This window comes from Teleopsis dalmanni, chromosome 1 (assembly GCF_002237135.1).
Source record: "Teleopsis dalmanni isolate 2A chromosome 1, ASM223713v2, whole genome shotgun sequence".
NCBI classification, from domain to species: Eukaryota; Metazoa; Arthropoda; class Insecta; order Diptera; family Diopsidae; genus Teleopsis; species Teleopsis dalmanni.
This window is the reverse complement of record NC_051846.1, coordinates 120,488,950-120,512,987: the sequence shown is the minus strand read 5'-3', so window position 1 is coordinate 120,512,987 and position 24,038 is coordinate 120,488,950. Positions and strand designations below refer to the sequence as shown.

Sequence of the window (24,038 nt, the reverse complement as noted above, 5' to 3'; positions counted from 1 at the left end):
ATATTGTCGCCAACTAATCAAAAATATAGTAGGTCAATGCATAGTATGCAAAAGGATTAGAGGTAAAAGCGCTAATGAACAATGATCTGTTTTGCCAACTGAACGAATTACAACAACCAGACCATTCAAGACGACTGGAATTGATTTTGCAGGACCACTATATATAAAAATTGAAAGAGAGAATCACCAAGAAAAGGTTTATATAATGTTATTTACATGCGCAGCTATAAGAGCAATCCATTTGGAACTGGTGAAAAAACTTACAACCAACAGTTGTATTGATGCTTTAAGAAGGTTTATAGCGCGTCGCGGTTGTCCAGAAACAATCATGTCAGATAATGCCAAAACATTTAAAAGAGCAAACAAAGAACTTCAAAAGCTAGAAACCTTATTTAAAACCGAAGTATTTCAGAACATTGCAGCTAACAAAGGTATTTCGTGGAAACTCATACCAGAAAGAGCGGCATGGTGGGGTGGATTCTGGGAAAGATTAGTGAAAAGTGTCAAGATATGCTTGAAGTCAGCTATTGGGAAATTGATATTGACATATGATGAATTGAACACACTATTGACAGAAGTTGAATACGTTGTAAATATTCGTCCTTTAACCTACATAACAAATGATGAAAAGGATTTAGAACCATTAACACCAGCGCATTTTTTAAATTCGTGTCAACACAGCTTTATTATTGACGAGTTTAACTATGACAGATCAGAAGTTGCTGATTTATGGCAAAAACGTCGAACGTTAATTGTAAGGTATCTTAAAAGATGGCAGCAAGAATATTTGAACCAATTACGGAGTATTCACTACAATAAAGCTCGTGCTTCAAGGAGTGTAAATGAGGGAGATATTATTTTAGTCGATGATAATTTAAAAACTCGGCTACAATGGGAAATGGGTGTCATTAAAAATGTACACCACGGAAGAGACAACAGAATACAAGCTTGTGATGTCTACATGGGTAACAATCTTACCTTGAAGAAACCAATTCAATTACTGTATCCACTCGAGGTTTCTGCAACTCGCGGGCCCCAGGATGTGAAAACTAAAGCGAAATAAAGGGTTGTATCTTGCCGCTGCTGTCTCTCTCTATCTCTCAAACATTGTACGTATAATTATACACATTCACTGTATTTTTCAGTCGTTAATAAACTGTCAGCAGAAACTGACGCTAAAACCGGTGTTGCGTATTATTTATTATTAGTATTTTTTACAGTGGTTTACTCTTCTCTTTGAAATGTTTCAAGATTTTTTTGGAAACTATCGATATATCCTGCTCTGTTAAATAATCTATTACTTCGACCCGAATAAAAGTTGGCTTGGTATCTGTTAAGACGAACTATGTGTAGAGTTGTTGATGGCAAATTCCAGCCTGGGTAACATCCTCACCCAATTGGCATGATTAATAGGGTCAGTCATTTTACTCAACATGGTTTTTAGAACACAATTTACTGTTTCAACTTGGCTATTGACTTGAGCAGATGGCTCCGTGACCTTAACGTGATTGATATTATGCTTCAGGAAAAATTCACTGAACTCTAATGAAGTAAAACATGTACCTCTATCACTAATTATCCTTTTAGGGCGGCTGTAATTTTGAAAATACTTTTCGAGACTAGTTATTACTTTCTTGGTACTGGTTGACTTAACTGCAAAAAGTCTTACAAACTTAGTGAATGCATCAACGACTATAATGTTTTCGCACAGATTGAATTGATCGCTGAGGGCAAAAATGACCCACGTGAATAATGTCGAACGGAACAGGGTTTTTGTTTGGAATGTTGTGAAGATTATGTTCATTTATCCATGCTGGTGGGGAACGCATTACATGTTAGAACGCAGACAATTTTTTATGAACTTCTCTATCTTCAACTTCATAAGCCAGAACCAATAGTTCTTTCGAACTACTTCATACGTCTTATCTGTTTCTTGAGGGCACATCTTTTAATTTACGAGGCAAATAACATTGTCTTCCATTTCAGCTGGAACATATAAATTATGATTGTTCACCTTACTATTTTCGAACTAATGTTTTTCTTTTCAAATGTTAATGATAGTGCACTGCAGTCAGTAAATATTTTAAATGGAATACCTCTGAGATAGTTTTCAAAACGATTGTGAGCGTACACTATAGCCAAAGTTTCTAACTCGATGCTGTGCATTCTTGACTCCTCTGGTGATGTCGCTTTGGAATAGTAACACACCGGATGAAATTTTCCATCATTTTGTCGCTGCAAAAGTACTGATCCAAAACCTAATTTGCTAACGTCAGTGTGCAATAAGGTTTCTTTAGTTTCTTTAGAAAAATCTGATTTAATATATGCATATGTTATAAAGTTTCGGTTGCTACTTCAATATCATCCAAATACACAATAATTTTACCTTGCGCAATTAGATCATTCAGTTTTTGATGAATAAATCGCAGGAGCGTTTTTCAATCTGAAAGGACCAAAAGGAATTACGAACGACGTATATTTTCTTGAATCTGCCGCAATCTTTACGTAAAAAAAGTCATTTATAAGATCTAGCGTTGTGAAAAATTTCTTCCCGCCTAGGTATTTCAAACACGTTTCAATTAATAGCAACGGATAATTGTCACGAATAGTATTCTTGTTCTGAAATCGTACTTCACCTAGTTAATCAGCTATCAAAGTGGACGTGTAGTTGTTCGACTACCATTTAAGGATACATTAAGTTTACTTGGACTATACGAGATATCGCTTTTAGAAGATTCACTGCATCGGAACGTTGTTTGTCACGTATGCCAGAAATAAAGATACAGTATATTGCATTTATGATTGAGTATGAAAAATTTGGACATCGAAGGACCTGATCTTCGTACATCCCACTACTATATACCTCAACATTGCGTGCTCAAACCAAATAGCACTTCTACAAAGCTTAGAGTTGTATTTGATGCCTCATGACGTACTACAACGCAAAAATCACTTAATAGCATTCTTATGGTTGGTGCTACAATGCAGGAAGATTTTTTACGCTTTTGTTACGTTTCCGCCATTATCGCTACGTCATTACTGCAGACATAGTGAAAATCTTTAGACAAATCTTAGTTGACTCACGTGACCGCTGTTCTCAACATATTTTATGGCGTGCCTCAGAAAGTGAAGAGATCCATACCTATCAACTCAATACTGTTACATACGGAACAGCAAGTGCAACGTTTCTAGCTGTGAGAAGCCTACACTACTTGGCTGATGAATGTGCTTTCGAATTTCCAAGTCATCATTTTAAGTCGATGATTTTCTATGCGGATCAGACTCATTAGATGAATTGTCAACAATAAAATATGAAGTCTCTAATATTCTACGGAACGGTTGTATGGAACTCGCTAAGTGGCATTCCAACGTCGAAACATTTGTTGACGATATAACTATGAAGGATTTAAACCTCACTGATACTTCAATCACTAATGCATTGGGCATTATGTGGGATCAAAGGAACGATAAATTTTTGTTTTTATTTTCACCAAAAGAGCTTCACAAAGGTAACTTAACAAAACGCTCTATTTTATCACTATTTGATCCACTTGGACTGCTTGCGTCACTACTTATTATTGAAAAAATAATTTTAAAAGAATTGTGGCTACGCAAATTAAATTGGGATGAGACAATACCACAGAATTTATACACTGCGTGGGAAAATTTCCTGAAACGACTATATTCACTATCTTCAATTGCTATACCGCGCTTTTGTCTTGGTGTCAACTCACAGGTTATTCAATTGCATAGCTTTTGCGACTCATCCATAAAAGCATATAATTGTTGCTTCTATTTTCGCGTAGAGGATCCAACACAAAACATTGTTGTAAATTTGCTATGTGCCAAATCTCGTGTGGCTCCTACGAAGAAAAAGTCGTTGCCGAAACTTGAACTTTGTGCAGCTCACTAACTCGCTATTCTCTTTGACAAGGTATTTTCAATAATATCAAGTTTGGAACCTATTTGTGGTGTGACTCACAAATTGTGCTACATTGGTTACGTAAGCATTCATCGACATTATCAACTTTTGTAAGAAATCGAGTATCAGTTATACAGGATTTCACAGTTAATTGCGATTGGAGATATGTACCATCACAACAGAACCCTGCTGATATTGTATCGAGAGACTGCACAGTTCCAGAAATTATTGAATCAATTTGGTAAAAGGGCCCAGCGTTTTTATACGGCCCACAAATTGGGTGGCCTAAAGTTGGTTACTGTCGACATGGAACAAGTTAATAAAGAAAAACGAAAAGCTGTATTTGTCGTCGCAGAAAATTCTAATTATATTGTTGAATAACTATCGAAATTTAGTTCACACATCACTAGTGTACGTGTGATAGCGTGGATCCTTCGTTTTTTCAAAAAGATAAATAAATCAGTATGTAACATTTGTGAAACAGAATCACTGTCTGCACAAGAAATCGAAACAGCGCTTTGGTGTATAGTTTGGAACATCCAACAAACATGTTTTGCTGAAAATATTCGTCATGTAAAAAAAGGAGTAGAAGGTCAAGGTGTTTGCATATTTCTCAACCCGTTTTGTGAAGATACATTTGGGTACAACTTGTTAAAGGTTGGTGAACGTCTAGAAATAGCTGTACTACCTCATATGCAAAAGCATCCTGTATTACTACCCAACAAATGTTATTTTGTCGAATGTCTCGTAAGTCACTTGCATACTACCAATTTTCACGCTGGACCTAAGGCACTGGTTGCACTGATTTTGGATCATCAATGCTAGAGAAATTGCACGCCATATTATTAGATTATGTGTTCATTGTGTACGTTATAAGCCGAAGTTACTCCAGCTAACCTGTGGGATGGGTAACCCACCTGTAGAGCGTCTAACACCTTGCAGACTATTCTCTCGCTGTGCTGTGGATTTTTGAAAACCAGTCAACACATATCTCCAAATAAGAGGCAAAACGCCGTATAACATACATAGCTATTTTTGTGTGTCATAACAGATGCATTTATCGCAGCGCTAAAACGCATAATAGGCAAAAGAGGCTTGCAAACAGATATTTTTTGTGATAATGCCACAAATATTGTTGGAGCAAATCGAAAACTTAGTTGAAAAAATTTATTTTCAATTCTAGCAATAAGCAATCGATCATTAACATTTGTTGTAATGAATATATAAACTTTAATTTTATTCCTCCCAGGGCTCCACATTTCGGTGGTCTGTGGGACGCTGCAGTGAAATCAACAAAAGGTCATTAAAAACGCACCCTTGCTAATGCATGTCTTACTTTTAAAGAACTAAATACTGCCCTGATTAAAGTATAAGCTATACTTAATTCACGACCGATAGCTTCATTTTCTTCTGATCCAAATAACTGTGAAGCATTGACACCTACACATTTCATCATTGGCAACTCATTAAAGGCATTACCCGAACGCGCTATTGTTACAGAAAATTATATAAATCATTACGATAAAGGATCGCGCATTATCGCAATCAAGCAACGTTTTTGGCATCAATGGTCTCGAGAATATTTAAATGAGTTGTAATTTCGTCATAAATGGGTGATCAACCAAACATTCAGGTTTGCATAAGTGATCGTACACGAGGATAACGTGCTACCACAACATTGTAAACTGGCAGAAAAACTTTAATCATCCCAGGCAAAGCTAATTATGTGAGTTGTTGAGGTGAAAACGCCAAAGTGCATTATGCAACGTCCCATCCATAAGCTGACACTTCTTCTAGGATGAAAGTTCTATCATGGAGGTCGGGATGTTGGGCTGAACTTTTATATTTAAGTTATTAAAACAAACAAACAAAAATTTCTTTTGTTTTTTTGATTATTGAATCTACAATGCCAATCATCCTGATGGGAAGGCGTATGCTGGTACAGGTATTTTAGTGCGAAGGCATTTAAAACACAATTTTCTATGCCTAAAGCACAAATAAAAAAATGTAACTTTGTCAGCAGTTTACTGCACTCCTCGTTTCAACATTACTGAGACCCAATATACAGATTACTTCTTAACTCTAGGTGACAGATTTCTTGCAGCAGGAGACTTCAATGTCAAACACATGTATCGGGGTTCACGGCTCTGTAATCTACAATCCGTAAGTAATCTGTAAGTAGACAGCTTTACAATTTCATTCTTAATAAAAAAAAATGTACTAGACTTAATCTCCCCTTGACAGCCAACATCGTAGCCTCCAAATAACAATTAAATGCCAGACCTAACACACTTCGCTGTATCCAAAAGCATAAATAGAAATTCTATCTTAACATTCACAAGCTGTGATTTGTCTTCTAAATATCCTCCCTCTATATTTTGTTTACTTGATCCTCAGTTATATGACAGTTCTTATAACTTTACAAATCGTAGAACAAACTGGCTAAAATATAAAAAGTTCATTAGTTCACACATCCAAACAAATTACAAGAAAAAGTGCAAATCTAATATTGGGGATGCAATCTCGATTTTAAACTTAATCCTGATTTTAGAGACAGAAAACTCCATCCCTAAAATACAAAAAAATTTATATATACAATAAAGTACTTACAAATAAGGATATAAAAAATTAAGTTTTATAAAAACGGTGTGAATGGCAAAAATGCAGGTCCACTTCAGCGTAAACATTATTCAAGGATACCCAAAGGTGACTTAGAAGTACATTAAGCAGGGAAACTAAAATCAGACAACAAAACTATAGAATGCTGGCAAAGATATAAATTTTACCATAAAATCAGATTCTACAATAAAAAAAACTCTCGGAAACTGCGCCAATTTGCGCGCGTTTTTGCCATCTTTTTTTTTAAATAAAACAAATAAGGTGCTGTTTTGTGGATCTTATATTAGTAGCCAAATAAGAGTGATTTTGTTTTTTATTAACGTAATAAAAATCTGATAGAGACAGTCCTATAATTAATGGTACAAATAAGTCAAAAATAGCTAAGCAAACTGTTGACACAGACAACTAATAAACATTTAATTGTAAAAATTAAGATAGATATGGTTTATATAATGCATGTATAATAACATAGAATAAACAAAATATATTTAAGATAATTGATACACAAACCATATATTTCCAACTAAGGGATAATCTTAAATCTATTTGGCAAAACAAAAACATAGCATAGTTTTATGGTAATTTACAAATTAATTAAAAAATAATAAAATTTATCAATTAACAAGCATGCATCGTACGCCATCAAAAAACGTGAAGACATCATATAATCCGTCGGCTAAAAGGATGTTAGCAGAAACCTCGCCTGAAGACGGACCAAGTTGCTCTAATTATACTCAAAGTAGGCGATCTGAATGTGAACCAATTAAAAGATATAATTAAGGATGGTAACAAAGAAGTTTTAGAAGAAATTACCTACCTTTCTGAGGATGTCATGGCGCTAAGGCAAGAAAACGAAAATCTAAAAAAAGAAGTGGAGAATCTCAAAGCATATAGGGCCTGTAGATAGTAAATGAATTTATTTAAAAATCTAGTATTTAAAAAGCATCGCAGGCGATATACAAATGAAGAAATATGGACATTAGGGGAAAACACTGAAGAAATAGTTAAGGATTATAAGTATCTTGGAACATGGATGTATAATAATGCTACATTTAATAGACATTTAGCTTAAAAATTGAGAGAAGTTAAAAAAGCTATTAACTGCTCTTGGAAATACATATTTGAAAATAAAGGTGTACCGTGCAAAACAAAATTACAACTCCACGAAGCTACTACAAGATCAATAATGTGGTATGCGGCACAGGTATGGGGAGTGCTACAATATGAGGAAGTAGAAAAACTTTTACGATTATTTGTAAAAAAAATATGGCGATTACCGCTTAACACACCTAATCGAATGATTTATTTGGAAACTGGCTTGTCACCTCTGTACTTGTACACTTTAGAAATCCACTTCAAGTACATGTTAAAAGTTTTCAACATGGAAAGCTCGCGGTTACCTAAAATCTTAGCTATAGCTATATATACACTGTGCAATACTGGAGAAAAGCAAGATGTAATACATATTCTTAGTAAATGTCCAATTTTAATGGAGCTACGGGTAAATTATTTTGGAAAACAAATGTTAGGTATCAACGAGTTAATGAGGCTGCTAAATGGTGAAAACTGGCATATGTTATCGATCTATGTGAAAACGGAGTTTCGTTACAGAGAAAATATATTAGAAGCATTTTAACACTCATAAGCTGAAGTTCTCAATGTGTCACTTATATGATAGTTACTGCAATGAAGAAAAAACATCAAACACAAATCCAAACCTCCGATTGACGGCGAAAGCCATAATCGTATAAGGATAAATTAGAAACTATTTATGTCAATTAAGTTAGGTTTTTCTTATTTCTTTTTTTTTATAATTATTTATAATATTTATGTTTTATCTTATATATATAATTCTTCTGTACGTGTGTTGACAGTGAACTCCTCCTAAACGGCTGAACCGATTTTGATGAAATTTTTTGTGTATGTTCAAGTGGATTCAAGGAAGGTTTAGATTCACAATTTGGCCCACTGGATAATGTCTTTTTAATCAATTTTTTATTTTTTGGTATCCATATACATTTATATTAAAAATTTAAAATTTATTCATGCTTACTTTGATTTGTTTAAAAACTTTAAAATCTCTAAAATGAATTGTAAAACTGACGTTGCATAGCTTAAGTGCATTTAAATTCCGCAGCATAATTATAGGTGAGCCAATTTTTAATCTTAAGTTATGTGGTGGTATTCCTGGTAAATCCAGCGAATTCAAAAATTCAACACACAAAAAAGAAGAATTATATATATAAAGATATAATTATCGTACAAAAAAAATGCCACGTCTTCGTGGACGAGGAGGAAATATTGGTCGACGGACTCGGAATTCACAATTACTCCAGAACCGTCGGTTAAATAGATCGGCAGAAAACAATGAAGATGTAAGAAAACAGGATACAATTACACGTGCTAATGAAAGTCAAGAGCAACGCAACGAACGCCAGGAAAATTAATGGCAAGGGGAAACAACGTTCGCCGGGTCAGCTAGTATATTATAAATTATTGAAAATGTATAAAGTTAATTTTGTAAATGTAAATATAACCTATATATAATAAAAAGAATACTACTACTACTACTATTAGACTTTAAAATGGCACCGGGATATGATGGTAAAAAACTTATCCCTTTTAGCCATAAATTTTATCATAAGACTTTTTAATGCCAATGCTGCTTAAAAGATCTCACGAGCCGAGAGCTCAATTTTTTTTTTACATTTAAGGCATATAAAATTTATAACAATACTAGATATTTTTCATTTTCTGGCATGCATCACTCTTTTTATAAGCTGCGCATGAAATCTCATGAGCCTCAGCTCGTACTTTTGCTCACAAGCGTAAACTAATTAATAACTTAATGGTGGCTCTTTCCCATGAGCGTGAGCTCTGCAATTGAGCTCAGTTGTGAACGTAAGCAATCGTATGAAAAGAATTTCTTGCCTGCTTATAAGCTGTGAGCCGCTCATTGCAACGCAAATACGAACTCTGCTGCAAACTTTCACTTAATTCTAGAATCATATCTACAGAACAGATGTTTGAAAGTCAAATGTAAATCATTTACTTCCACTAATTTCCCAATAGAAGCTGTCTTTCCACAAGGAAATGTTCTTAGCCCTATCATGTATCTTCTTCACACAACTGATATCCCCAAATTACTAATTAATTTAGTTGTCACTATAACGTTTGGCAATGATACGGTAATTTTACGCCGAATTAGAAATGTTATCTCAACTTCAAACCAATTTCAATTGCACTTATTTTGAGTGGAGAATTGTTTGCCAAAATGGCGAATTGAAATTAATGAACTAAAATATAAATACGTCATTTTTACCTTAAATCGGAGTACCATTTGATCAAAAAAGAACGAAAAGTTAAAAAAAAACGCAAAATTTTAATTTTTAATAATTTTCTTTATTATCGCCTTCAAAGTACTCTCGTCCTGCGGCAATACATGCATGCCAACGCCTAATCCAATTTCCCATACAAGTTTTATAGGCCGCCGAAGGTATGGCCTTTATGGTAGTTCACGCAGCGAATTCTCTTTTATGCCCTCTATGGTCTCAAAACGCGTTCCTCGCAATGGCCATTTGATACAGCGATACAGCCAACGCTGTGTGAGCCGGTGCGTTATCGTGATGTAAAATCTATGAGTTTCACTTTTATAAATCTGGCCTCTTTTTGCGAATGGCCTCACACAAACGACGCATAATGGCCAAATAATACTCCTTATTGACCGTTTGACCATCCGGAAGGAATTCATAGTGCACCACACCACGAAAATCAAAGAAAACAGTCAGCATAACCTTGATTTTGGACCGACTTTGACGTTCGCTTTTCGGCTCACCTTCAAAGCACCATTCGGTCGATTGTTATTTGGTGGGCCTGTCAAATTCATAGACCCATGTCTCATCACCAGTTATGATGCGTTCGATGAATGTGGGGTCACTATCTGCGTTGGATATCATCTCTTTCGCCACATCACAACGACGCTTTTTTTGAATAAAATTTAGCAAACATTGGCACACGAAAATTTTTCGACTTCTTTGTATAGACGCCAAACAAAAACTAATTGTACGATATAAATTTTGACAGAATGTGTATAATAGTGTTGTCAACGTGAACATAAAACGTGATTCTTCTTGTGCCTAGAGTATAAATCTTCTATACATATATAAAATCGTTTGTTCGTCTGTTCGTTACTCAATAACTTTTTAATGACTTAACTAATCTTCTTGGTACTCTCAGATCATATTTATATAGTTTTTCAGCGTAACATAAGCTATTAAAACATTCGATATTAGTTTTAATTTTAACTTAAATAATAAATTTAATAATTTCCGTTTCAAACTGTCCGACAGTTTGAATGGCACTGATTTTCTTTTTGTTTATTTTGTGTATTTTTGTGTATATTGTTCGAACTTTTGCGAAATAGCAGAAATGACAAATAAAATTCTATATGTTAATTGAAATAAACTGAAAATTGGTCCAAATATTTTTTTTTAATGCATTTATGTTATATTTAATTTAAATGAAATTATATTTTTCAATATGTATTTGAAAGAAATAATAATTTCTATGATATGATATGATATTTAATTTCACCAATATAATATATTATATATATTTTTATTTTATATATTTTTTATATATTTTTATTTTTATTATATAATCAAAGCCGACAAAGTTCCAGTTGGAGAACATACACGACGATTTAACGCTCCAACTATAAATGAAATCGCTGTTGTAATAATAGTTGGCGAACAGTTTGAAAAACGAGACATTTAGTAACTGTTTAATAAATTATTTTCAGCTGAAGAAACAAACAAAAATGTTAGTGCAATGTACTATTACTCATATCGTTTGATGATCCGAAACCATAAATATAATCACATTTTAAAGTGCCGTCAATTATTTCATCAATCGTAGTCGATATGTACACGAAAATTGAAAGCGAACGATTGCGATACATTCGATTCAACCAAACAAAATTGCGTGCAGAAGAGTATATACATCTACGCGATGCTGTTAATAATAATATAGATGGGAATTTGAACCTTAGTAATATTGGTAATGTGTTCATACTTCCATCTTCATATACTGGCAGCCCACGTCATATGCAAGAATACATCCAAGACGCATTGACGTATGTGCGTGCATATGGTCGACCAGATTTATTTGTAACATATACATACATGTAATCCGCATTGGGATGAAATAAAAAAATTGTTATTACCTGAACAAACGCCGATTCATCGTCCCGATATTACCCCACGGGTGTTTAAACAAAAATTAAAATCTTTGATTGATTTAATTGTAAAACACTCTGTATTTGGAGAAACACGTTGCTGGATGTATTCTATTGAGTGGCAAAAAAGAGGTTTGCCACATGCTCATATTTCAATTTGGTGTGTTGAAAAAATCAGACCTGAAGAAATTGATAAAATAGTTTCTGCAGAAATTCCAGATCCAAATGTTGACAAAGAGCTATTTGAAATTGTGACAAAAAATATGATACATGGTCCATGCGGAAATTTAAATATGACGTCACTTTGCATGGAAAATGGTAAATGCACACAAGGATTTCGAAAAGATTTTGTTAGAGATACGATAACTGGAATTGATGGCTATCCTATATATCGTCGAAGAAATTCGAAAAATGGAGGCCAATCCTTTTCACTAAAGTTGAGAAATATTGATGGGTAGTGCTATATTCGCCATTGTTATCCAGGATATATATAAAGCGCACATCAATGTAGAATTTTGTAGCTCCGTAAAATCAATAAAATACATTTGCAAATATGTTCATAAAGGTAGTGATATGGCAGTATTTGCAGTTCAAAATATAAACGAAAATTATGAAATAACACGCTACCAAATGGGCAGGTATATCAGCAGTAACGAAGCCATATGGCGAATTTTTGGTTTTCAAATACGCGAACGAGATCCAGCTGTAATACATTTAAGTATACATCTTGAAAATGGTCAACGCGTTTATTTCACCGTACAAAACGCAATAGAAAGTGCATTAAGAGCACCAATAATTATGTTAACCGAGTTCTTTGAATTAAATAAACAACAAAATATAACATATTTCACATGGAACAAAACTTTAAAGGTGTTGGTGTTGCAGTCAATGGTTATCCAGGATTATTTTCAGCAAGCACACTGGGTCGTTTATATACTGTTCATCCAAAATAACGAGAGTGTTTTTTTAAGACAGCTTTTGATAAATGTACGCGGTCCAACATCGTATTTGAGAACTGTCAATGGTCAGCTATACAATACATATCATGATGCATGTAGAGAATTGCAATTGCTGGAAAGCGATTATCATTGGGACATCACGCTCCGGGATGTAGTATTAAGTTGTTTTCCACATCAAATTCGTCAATTATTCGCCATATTGTTGACATGTTTTCCATATAATCCCAAAGAATTGTGGGAAAAATATAAATGCTCAATGAGTGAAGATGTACTACATAGACATAGAACAACAAATCATGACTTAAATATTCAATTCAATCGTGAAATTTATAACGAAGCTTTGATTATGATCGAAGACTTATGTTTACTTATATCAAATCAACCACTTAAATTATTAGGATTGTATTCGCCAAATCGTTTGGTAACCGATCTATTTAACAATGATATGCAGCGCGAACTTCAGTATAGCTCTGAAGATTTGGTTGAATTTGTTACAAGAAGCGAACAAATGTTAACGCACCAACAAAAGCTCATTTATGATCGGGTTTCGAACGCAATTGCGGCAAAACAAGGTGGCTTTTTTTCTTGGATGCACCAGGTGGAACTGGAAAAACTTTCTTAATTTCAGTCATTCTTGCAAAGGTTAGGATGCAAGGTAGTATCGCTTTAGCACTAACATCATCTGGAATCGTTGCGACATTGTTAGATGGTGGTAGAACAGCCCATTCGGCACTAAAGTTGCCACTAAACATACATTCATGTGAAAATGCAGTATGCAATATAAAAAAACATTCCAATATGGCTAAAGTACTTCAAAAATGTCACATCACATCAGCACGTAAGTATTCATTGAAAGCATTAAATCGAACACTTAAAGATTTAAATGCCAACGATAGACTTTTTGGAGGCGCTTTAATTTTATTGGCAGGTCATTTTAGACAAACATTGCCAGTTATTCCACGTTCAACCTATGCTGATGAAATCAATGCTTGCCTTAAATCATCTATTTTGTGGCGAAGTGTCCATATATTGCGAATTACCGAAAACATGCGTGTTGGACTACAGAGATTTAGCTGCAGAACTGTTTGCCAAACAATTGCTGGATATTGTTGATGGAAACGTAAGTCTTCATGAAAATACGCACTTTATTAAAATGCCAGGAAATTTTTGTAAAATTGTTAATTCGAAAGAGGAATTAATAGAAAGCGTATTTCCTCACATTTATCAAAATTATCAGAACCATCAATGGCTTCAAAGTAGAGCGATTCTGGCTGCCAAGAACTTAGATGTCGATGCAATCAATGCTACTAGTAATTTAATTTCGCTACCTGGTAATTTAATTTCGTTAAAATCCATCGACACAGTGGTAGATGAAAACGAGATTGTGAATTATCCCACTGAGTTCTTAAATTCGTTTGATTTGCCAGGACTACCACCACACAATTTACTTTTAAAAGTTGGTTCACCAATCATTTTATTACACAATCTAAACCCACCAAAATTATGTAATGGAACAAGATTAGTAATTAAAAGGATTATGGGGAACTTAATTGAATCAACAATATTAAGTGGAAAATTTAGAGGAGAAAATATATTGCTTCCACGCATACCAATTATACCAACCGATGTTCCAATTCCATTCAAACGATTGCAATTTCCAATTCGTTTAGCATTTGCGATGACAATTAATAAATTTCAAGGTCGAACATTAAAAGTATGTGGACTGAATTTGGAAAATCCATGTTTTTCGAATAGGCAACTATATGTTGCATGTTCTCGTGTTGAAAAACTTTCTGATCTATGTATATACGGTCAAAATGGCTTAACAAAAAATATTGTTCATGATTTAACTTTAAGATAACATAATAGCTCATAATAAAACTGTTAATATAATATTAAAAAACCCTTTTTTCATTTAAAAGTAATGCTTATAAGGATTTGAAGTAACGTGAAAATATTTGTAATATAAGTAATGCATGTGGACTTTTTGCAGTTCAAAAGAAAAAATCAATTCAGAATAATTTTCACATTAAAATGCTAAAGGTTAAGTTGAATAACAACAAATAGTATAACTCAACTGAGCCAGGAAAATTAATTGCAAGGGGAAACAACGTTCGCCGGGTCAGCTAGTTACTTTTATATAACAGCATCATAAAACAAATACGGACTTATGGTATTCAGCTATTCATACAAACTTAGTCAAAAATACTGAGAACATATCAAAAACGAAAATATTCCGAGATCTAAAAATTCCCATAGGAAAAGTTGAATTTGACAAGATAAAAAAAATACAATAAGAGACAATTTCCCATCTAAAAAGAGCTGACCGTTCAGCCATTAATTAAAATTCAATAGGTACAAGTAAAAACTCCTCTCTATTTTAGTGATCTGATAAACCTCAATTGTTTTCTTAATAAACCACCCAACATTTATTCCAATGAAATTTACCCATTTTATTTTATTTTAAATCATACAATGTATAGTTAAAATAGAGATTATAATATAACATACTTAGTGATAAGATTTTTAAACTTAATGTTAGCTTTATTGTAAGAGAAGATACAATAAATAAATGTATAAGTATTTAAAAAAAAGTCCAAAGTGTAGGTGGTTGCTGGAAGTGTCTTATAAGAATGTTCAAACGCCTATTCTTAAAGACAATTCGAGGAGAAGCACCGGAGGTGGAAACTTTGAAAGCAGCACTGATTGATGCAGAAGCCGTTCACACGAAATTTCGTATCAAGCTGTGCCAATAGCATACAAACACGATACAATAACGTCATAACTATCAATCTTGCTAAACAGTGGCATATTCTCTAAAATATGAATAGTTATTTCTGGAAAGAATAGACTACGGAGTTCTTGCCTCAAATTTTTCGTCGATCTAAATGATTTAAGAATTTTATTTATTTATTTTTTTTACATTTAATATTTATTTATTTAATTTATTTATAAGCGTTTTTCAATAATGTCTAGTAGTTTGGAAAGCACTTGCTAAAGCGAGACTAAGCTTAAACGGAATTGTGGACTTTTCCAACTTCTGTGTGATAATCTCCTTTACCAAAGAAGCGCAAACACCTGCTCAGCTTAGTTTGACAAATAGAGAAGCTGCAGCAAATTGCTTCTTTGGTGGTTGGATTTCATTAGTAAATTTCTTTATGACGTCTTAAGAGCTAATTTATTTATTCTATATTTTTGAAATCTTATTTAGAACCAAATTAAATTTACATTTGTATTTACAAGGAATCAAGCAACTCCCATTTATTAAATTTCTTGATTCTGTTCTTGAACCAACTCATCCGCTAAAATTTGAAATACAATTGAATGCATTTTAAAGTCTAAACAAATTAACGCATATTTCTCTTTATTTATTTGTTTTGCTTCTTATTTTTATACTTTTCGCTATCAAGTAATGCAAATGGTACCAAAGTTCAAGAAAAAATTTAGATTTTAAGTTGTTCCCAAATTTTAAGGGAAGCAATTCAGAATAGCGGAATTCTATTCTAGGGAGAAATACATTTTAGGACAAGCTTATTGCTTGGGAATATTTAGAATTGACATGAATGAGTTTTTAGATTACATATACCTTTAATATAAAAGAGGACATTAATATTCCAAGGTTCAAGAAAAAATTTAGATTTTAAGTTGTTCCCAAATTTTAAGGGAATCAATTCAGAATAGCGGAATTCTATTCTAAGGACAAATACATTTTAGGACAAACTTATTGCCTGGTAATATTTAGAATTGACATAAATGAGTTCCTAGATTACATATACCTTTAATATAAAAGAGAACATTAATATTATAACACTCATTTAGTAGCTATAAGATAAAATAATAATTGAAATACATAACAATAATGTAAGTATTGTAATTTTCCTTTCTTATAATTTAAGCTTCTAAACCACCTATACTTTTTCTCTTGTTATAATTTTTAATTATATACATATTTTTCGAGATTTTTTCTTATATAAATTTCACTTTTATTAAATAGTAGATATGCCCATGAACTCTTCATGGGCATATGAAGAGGCGGAAGAAATACCACGATACACCACGTCAGGTAAATCTAAATTTAAGTAAATTATTTGTTTAAATTTTAATACCACGTTTTAAAAAAACAAAGAGAAAAAATGACATCGTATACGAAACCTTCATTTTTAACAATAACCAATAGCCATATAAATAAATCATTTAAACATATAAATTATGGTATTAGATGGTACAAATTATACAAATAATAGTACAAGATTAAGCCGATTTACTGAGTGCCAAAAACAATTATCAGATGTGTGCTTTGCTCTCGAAAAAGTTGCAATATCACAAAAAAATACATAAACTTGTATCACTTTCCCAAGTTACCGCCTACGTCTAAATTCATCTTTTAATATGCGAAAGTTATATATAAAATTATATAGTTATCGTTTTTTTGCTAGCTTATCTAACGAATATATTATGGCTTTCGTTAAAAAAACTAATGCAGAAACTATCCATCGCGGTTGTATTGAGTAGTTCCCCAGCCCTATAACCTATTTCACCACCTCTTGTTTAAAAACAAATTTTATTCAGCGAATAAATTTTATATCTTGTACAAACATTGCTTAAAGTGCGTTTCATACTAATGATATGAAAAATTCAAGTAAACTCAGAGTCATAACTCTACTAACATGCAGTACAAAAAACTTCATTTTGAAAATTTTTTCCATAAAACTCAATTTGTTGGAAACATATTTTAGTGCTTTTTAAAACATTCAATGCACAATGTTTTCGCGAAGCTTCTTTGTTCACAAAATAGCCAAGATAACGATACTTTTATTATCAAGGATAGCAAAACAAGCGATCAAAAGTTTCAAGCACTATGTATAAAACGACGTTTTAGTTCAAATTCCTTATTTTTTATAAAACTTAGTAATTAGTTGGGTAACCGTAACGCTTAACCGAAACTACAAGTTTAGTGAGCTCCTGAGTTATAATTTCGCACCATTCTTTTGGTATTATGTCTTTCAAATGTTGTTTGGTCGAAAGTGAATATTTATGAGTTTTTCTTTCCAAAAGGGCCCATAAATGTTCAATTGGATTTAAATCCAGTGACTATGAAGGCGTATTTAGCAGTTTTGGGGTTTTATGTAGCAACCAAAAGAGCTCTATTTCTGCTGTATGTTTAGAATTGTTGCTCTGTTAGTCGCACTTGATCGCATAGAATATTTTGTTTATTGTATGCTTTACCTCGCTTACATCATAATTAGTACGTCTTTGTATGCCAAAAACATAGAACTTGGATTCATCAGAGAAAACCACATTGTTCCACAACTCCTCCGGCATATCTACATATTTATTCTCAAAAGCAATGCGCTTCTTTCGGTTAATTAAAAACATGTAAGACTTCCTTTGTGCTACTCTACCATAAAAACCAGCGCACCTTAAAATTATGCATGTGGTAACTATAGAAATATTTTTACAAGGCTTTCCTTTACATTTCGTACAATTTCCAATGCCATCAAACGTGGATGGCATCGTTACCAAATTTAATATTGAGCAGCTTTCACGATGTGCAAAATTTCGGTGGATGACCAGAACGCGGCTTTGACGTAATAATTTCGGTATTTTTTCAATTTTTGATCACGGTATGGACCGAACAGTACGATTTTACATTCCTTCCAAAATTTTATGGTGATTTTCCTTTTTCCGATGCTTACTTCTTTCTGATTAGATACCATTGAAATTTTTAGTAAGTATTTTAAGCACAATACAATTTTTTGCAGTTTTATGATTAATTACCACAAACGCAATGAGATGTAATCCAATTTTTATCAATTAGCATTTAATTCGCATTAGAACTGCAGAAGTACCAAGCGCTTGTAGATTTTTGATCACCTGTTTTGCTATCCTTGCTTGTTTTGCAATAAAAGTACCGTTACCTCGGCTGTTTTGTGAACATGTGCAAAAAAACTTCGCGAAAACATTGTGCATTGAATAATATAAGAAAACACTAAACTATGTTTCCAACAAATTGAGTTTTTTAGAAAAAATTATCAAAACAAAGATTTTTGTACTGCCTGCTTGCTTATAGACTTATGACTCTGAGTGTGTATAAGAAACTAAAATACTATTTTATATCCCAACCATAATATAACATGATCGCAGTCTCATTAAAACCAATCGTGGAAGAGTTAACTACATCCAAATTGTGGTCTACACAGGCTAGATTTTGACAAACATTTTCTATTATAATACAAGTTAGTATTATTTACGAATTTTACTAATAAAAAATTTTAAGTGGGTTACTGAAAAATTGAATATACAAATTCTCCGCGTATATAGTTTGATTTTCAGTGAATCGTTGCACGTAGTTAAGATCAAACACTATTTCATAGTGATAATTTGCACAATGTTAAATGCTAACTGTATTTTTTTTTTCAAACTTGTCCTACATGTTTCAAGGACTTGTTAAATTCACACGCATATGCAAGTTAAAAATCGTAAATCTCGAAACGTACAATTTAATTATGCACTTTATTTCGTTTAAATTTTGTAAAATTTATTTTAGTCTTTTGTAAAGATATTGTAGTAATTTTAAATCTAGTCACAGGTAAAAATTTCTTTGATTTCCAAATACTTTATATATATATATATATTATATTTTAGCTTTATTTAAAATAACATATGAATATGAAAAATTAAATATTTTTCTTGATATACAGAAATAATTTTAATATACTTATAAATACCATTCTTAGCAATATTAAGATTTAAATTGCTTAATTGTTACATTAAATGGGTAAGAGACTGTAAAACAAATAACTAAAATTAAAAGCTATATTTGAGACAAATCATGTAAAATTTAGATGCGCAAACCAGATAATACTACACATCAATTTTTTTCGTTTAAAATTTCAATAAACAGATTTAATAAATTTAAAAATTAAATTTTTTATGCATATGTATAAACAAGCCTCAAAACTTGGCAAATGACAGATTCACATAGGAATTTAAAGTATACTTATACCAATCTAACACAAAAAGAACATTTATGAATTACCGAACCACAATTATTTACTCATCAATTGAAAATAATACCACTGATTTATATCAAATATCTATTGAATCTCTCACAACACTTGCTTAATATGAAGCCAAATGTACATTAAAAGAGTAAAACGGTAACAATATGCTTTTTATAAAAAATCGGCACTAATTTTTACAAAACTATCATTTTTTGACATATAAACGTGCAATACTGTCGACCGCAATTTCTCATCACGAACACCACAGGACTGAAAAATTAATTTGACTAGGTGTTACCATACATAACTGTCCCTACTAAATAATTTTTCCCACTATATAAAAACTTCTAACACTAATTTACATTTATATATTTATTAAAAATAATAACACTAAAACACTACAAAAACAATAACACTAAAATTATTTACAAAGTAGTTGAATGACAAATCAGTAATAACACAAAAAATTCCAGTTGCATCATTGGATAATATATATATACAATTATGTACAAAAGCAAAGAATATCATTTGAAGAATGGAAACTCCGTTTACTTTGAACAAAACTAAGAGAAATTGCTTAAAAATAATCATTTTTTATATTTATGTTATATGTTTTAAAAATATGTGATTACACCACAACTTTTCGCACTTTCAAGGCTGCTGGGGGGTTTATTCTTCAAATGTACAATCTAAAGTATACATATGTGTGTGCTTATATATTAATATTACTATTCCTCAACTTTGAATAACAAATTTTTCTGTCAAAAAGTGTACACTTTTATCAAATTTTATTCACCGTAAATTTGGCCGTGAGTTTTTAAAAAACATGGGAAATTTTGGACAAAATAATATATAAATTTGTATTATTATTTTTTATAGATTTTAAAAATGGAAAAATTTGAAAGAGCAAGAAAAAGTTTGTACTCAAATATCAATATAGAATTTTCAAACGATTGTAAAGTTATAACTTATGTTATAAAAACTGTAAAAAAATTTAAAAATATGACATAAAAATTTTAATTTCATAATTATTATCGCATTATAATTAGTATAATGTGTCCCATTTTGTTTACTTATTTACTTTTAATTACTAAGTGTATTTAGCGTAAATACAGATATCTTCATTGACAACTGTCAAAAATTTATTCAGCACATCTTTATATTAAATTCAGCACGAAAAATATATTAGCACTTGAGGAATAACATTTTGCAAGAAAGTGTTAACTACGATGTGAAATGAGTTTTTCGTTTGCGTGTACACAAAATTTTTTTCACAGTTGAGGAATCGATTTTTTTTCAACTACTTACTATAAAAGTTTTTATTTAGATAGATATATTAATTTTCGTAAATAAATAAAGGTATATATTACATATAATAATATTATTATTAAATTAAATGGGTTTAATTAAAGTATAATTATGCAAAATGTTGTTTTGATTGAAATTGTGTATGTTACGCAATTCACACTTTTTTGTAGTACATTCACACTGTCTCATTTATAGCATTGACAGACGAGCGCGCTTAATTATCATTAAGCTGCCCCATATGATCATTTTAAAAATACCCTGATAGACGGTATAAATTACCATTAAGAAGTTGCTGTATCATATGTTTTTTTGTTAATAAAAAAGTGAGAGAATTTTTAATTCAAAATGGATAAGCAAGAAAAATTAAAAAAACTCGATTTAATTCGGTTACGCCGTTTGTTCAATTTAAAACTAAAAATTTTATTATTGAAAGTAATAAAAAATCATGAAGCTATAAGTATACGTTATACTATGAAAACTAAATTCATAGCAAGAAGAACATTGTCGCAAATCTGTATTGTTTACACTTTCGTTTCACTTGCATATGCAGCACTACCATTTCTGAAAACCTAAACGAGAATTAAATTAGGTTAAATTCGGTCATTTAAAGACCATAAATGATAAATCTGTGAAATGACCAAATAAATTCTAATTTAGCCACTTAATGATAATTTAACTCCCGTCAACCTTTTTTGGAAACTCAATAGAGAAAATTTTTTTAAAAAGATTTTCGATAGCACAACCACACTCCATAGTTATTAGTTAAAAGGTGCTAGAAAATAAAACTCTTTGTTTTATAACATTGTAACTCCAGAAATAATTAATTCCAATACTAACTAAATTGCAACACAGTAAAATTTTGACATAGGCATTCAATATTAATTGATTTTATATCTCAATAATATTTTTATCGCAGTGTATATTGTAATTATTTAAATGAAAAAAAAATGAAACTATTTTCACACAAAAATCTATCCTTTATGCATATATTATATTACATTGCATTAGAGGAACAACATTTAAATTTTGTAAACGCATTATAACGCAATAAGGATTATTGCTAAAATTTATTTGAGTACTTAGGTCGTGTGCGAGTTAGGCTAAGTTGCGTTCTAAATGAGGGAAATTCTAAGTTGTGCCAATAATGTAGTTATGTGACGATACTTAGCATATTTTCAAGGTGGCTAAGTCGAGACTAAATCGCCAGGGTTGCCATTTTAGTATTTTCATAAGATAATATTTTCATAATTGACTTCAAATAAATATAAGAATATAGAAAATGACAATAAAAAATAATTTTATTAAAACGTTTTGTTTTATTTGTATTAAAAAAAATTAATCATCGTTATTAGCAAACTTTTAACCGAAAACTTGATCACTTTGTGCATATATTTTTCATTATTTAATGAACATTTGCAATAAATTCTGTAAATATTTGTATTTTCTAAAATTTTAATTACTTTTATTTAATATTATAAACATTTCTTTGATAAAATTTTATTATAGTGGCTAATTCCAAAAAACAAAGTCAATTTCTTTTCAATAACTTGGCAATCTTGTTTTGCTAATTTTTGACGTTTGCAAAATTTTGTTTTTATTCAAAATATCCAAAATTTTTGAATTGTGGTTATATTTTGCAGCTTAAAATATTGTTATTGTATGTAAAATTTTTAGAAATGTCTAGAAAGCGCGTTTACAATAGAAAATGTAAGTATTTATTTTATTAATTTTACTTATATTTTACATGTATAAACGTATTTCTTAATTATAAGGGATTACGCAATGGTGGAGGCGTTCATTCAGGCCCGCATAGGGCTGGAAGACGTGTTTGTTCAGAAGCGAACAAATATTAGGGAATGTTGGGAGTAAGTTATTCAAATTATTAATTATAATAATTATTATTAACAATAATACCAACATAATTTAATGTTAATAAGTCCTGTTTTTCCGAAATAAATCAACTTTATTAATTTACGAAATTTTTAGATTGTTTCCTATGTTGCCATTAAATATATATTAAAAATAAATTTTTATTTTACAGGCTCGTTGGTGAGCGATGTGGATACAATGATGATTGGACCGCCCTTAAAAAACGGTGGCTCAATTTATTGGGAAAATACAAGGTAAATGAATTTGTTTTGAATATGACAATATAATAATAATATTTTATTTTTTAGCGTCTCAGAAATCCACCGACAGGTAGAGGCGGCGATGGCGCTGACAATGCAATAAATTGGCCGTTTTATGGCCAACTTCATGAGTATTGCAGTCAGCGCCACAATTTCAATCCACCTGTTGTAATTAACAGTGAAGGGAATCTAAGGATTGAAACTGAATTCGCATCACCTTTGGCTTCATCGCAGTATACCGCATCATCACACCCTGCTTCACAGCCGTCTTCATCACACACTGCTTCACAGCCGTCTTCATCCGGCCGAAATTCGCCTTCATCCAGCAGGGGGCCAACGAGGCGAAATTTTATAGCCTCCTCAATAAAGACGGACAAGGCGATAAGGAAGGCAGCACGGGCCATTACTCACTATATTTCGGCTGCCACACAAATCGAATTCCAATCGTCCGATTCTGAGTAAGGGCCCTATTAGTTGTAAGATAGCTTTTAAGTAGTTTTAATAAATATTATAAGTAGCTTTAATTAATTATAAGATAGCTTTTAAGTAGTTTTAATAAATATTATAAGTTTAAGTTTATAAGTTTATATATTATAAGTTTATAAGCTTTTAAGTAGTTTTAATAAATATTATAAGTAGCTTTAATTAATTATAGGATAGCTTTTAAGTAGTTTTAATAAATATTATAAGTAGCTTTAATTAATTATAAGATAGCTTTAAGTAATTAATTTTAAATAAATTTTTCTAACTAAAAAAAATAAGTGTATTTAAAATATCTTTAATACATGTATATACATGTATATATATATATATACATGCATTTAATAAAATAGGTTTTTTTTATTAAAATTTATAACTCAA

The 24,038-nt window shown here is 31.5% G+C and overlaps 2 protein-coding genes across 7 annotated transcripts in view; one reads left to right on the top strand and one right to left on the bottom strand.

The window, feature by feature from the left end:
* Positions 1-20,084, bottom strand: part of LOC119668156 (sex-lethal homolog) — a 109,530-nt gene extending 89,446 nt beyond the window's left edge. For 4 of the 6 annotated variants that reach the window (XM_038077580.1, XM_038077577.1, XM_038077578.1 and 1 more), the window contains exon 1: positions 19,776-20,084. The gene's annotated coding sequence lies outside the window, so the exon portion shown is untranslated. The remainder of the gene's footprint in view (positions 1-19,775) is intronic. The other 2 variants (XM_038077579.1, XM_038077582.1) reach the window with 1 other exon arrangement.
* On the top strand, positions 206-1,063 carry LOC119665788. Its single transcript, XM_038075034.1, has one exon. The coding sequence runs from the start codon at positions 206-208 to the stop codon at positions 1,061-1,063; it is 858 nt and encodes a 285-aa protein (XP_037930962.1).
* Positions 20,085-24,038: the final 3,954 nt, after the last annotated feature.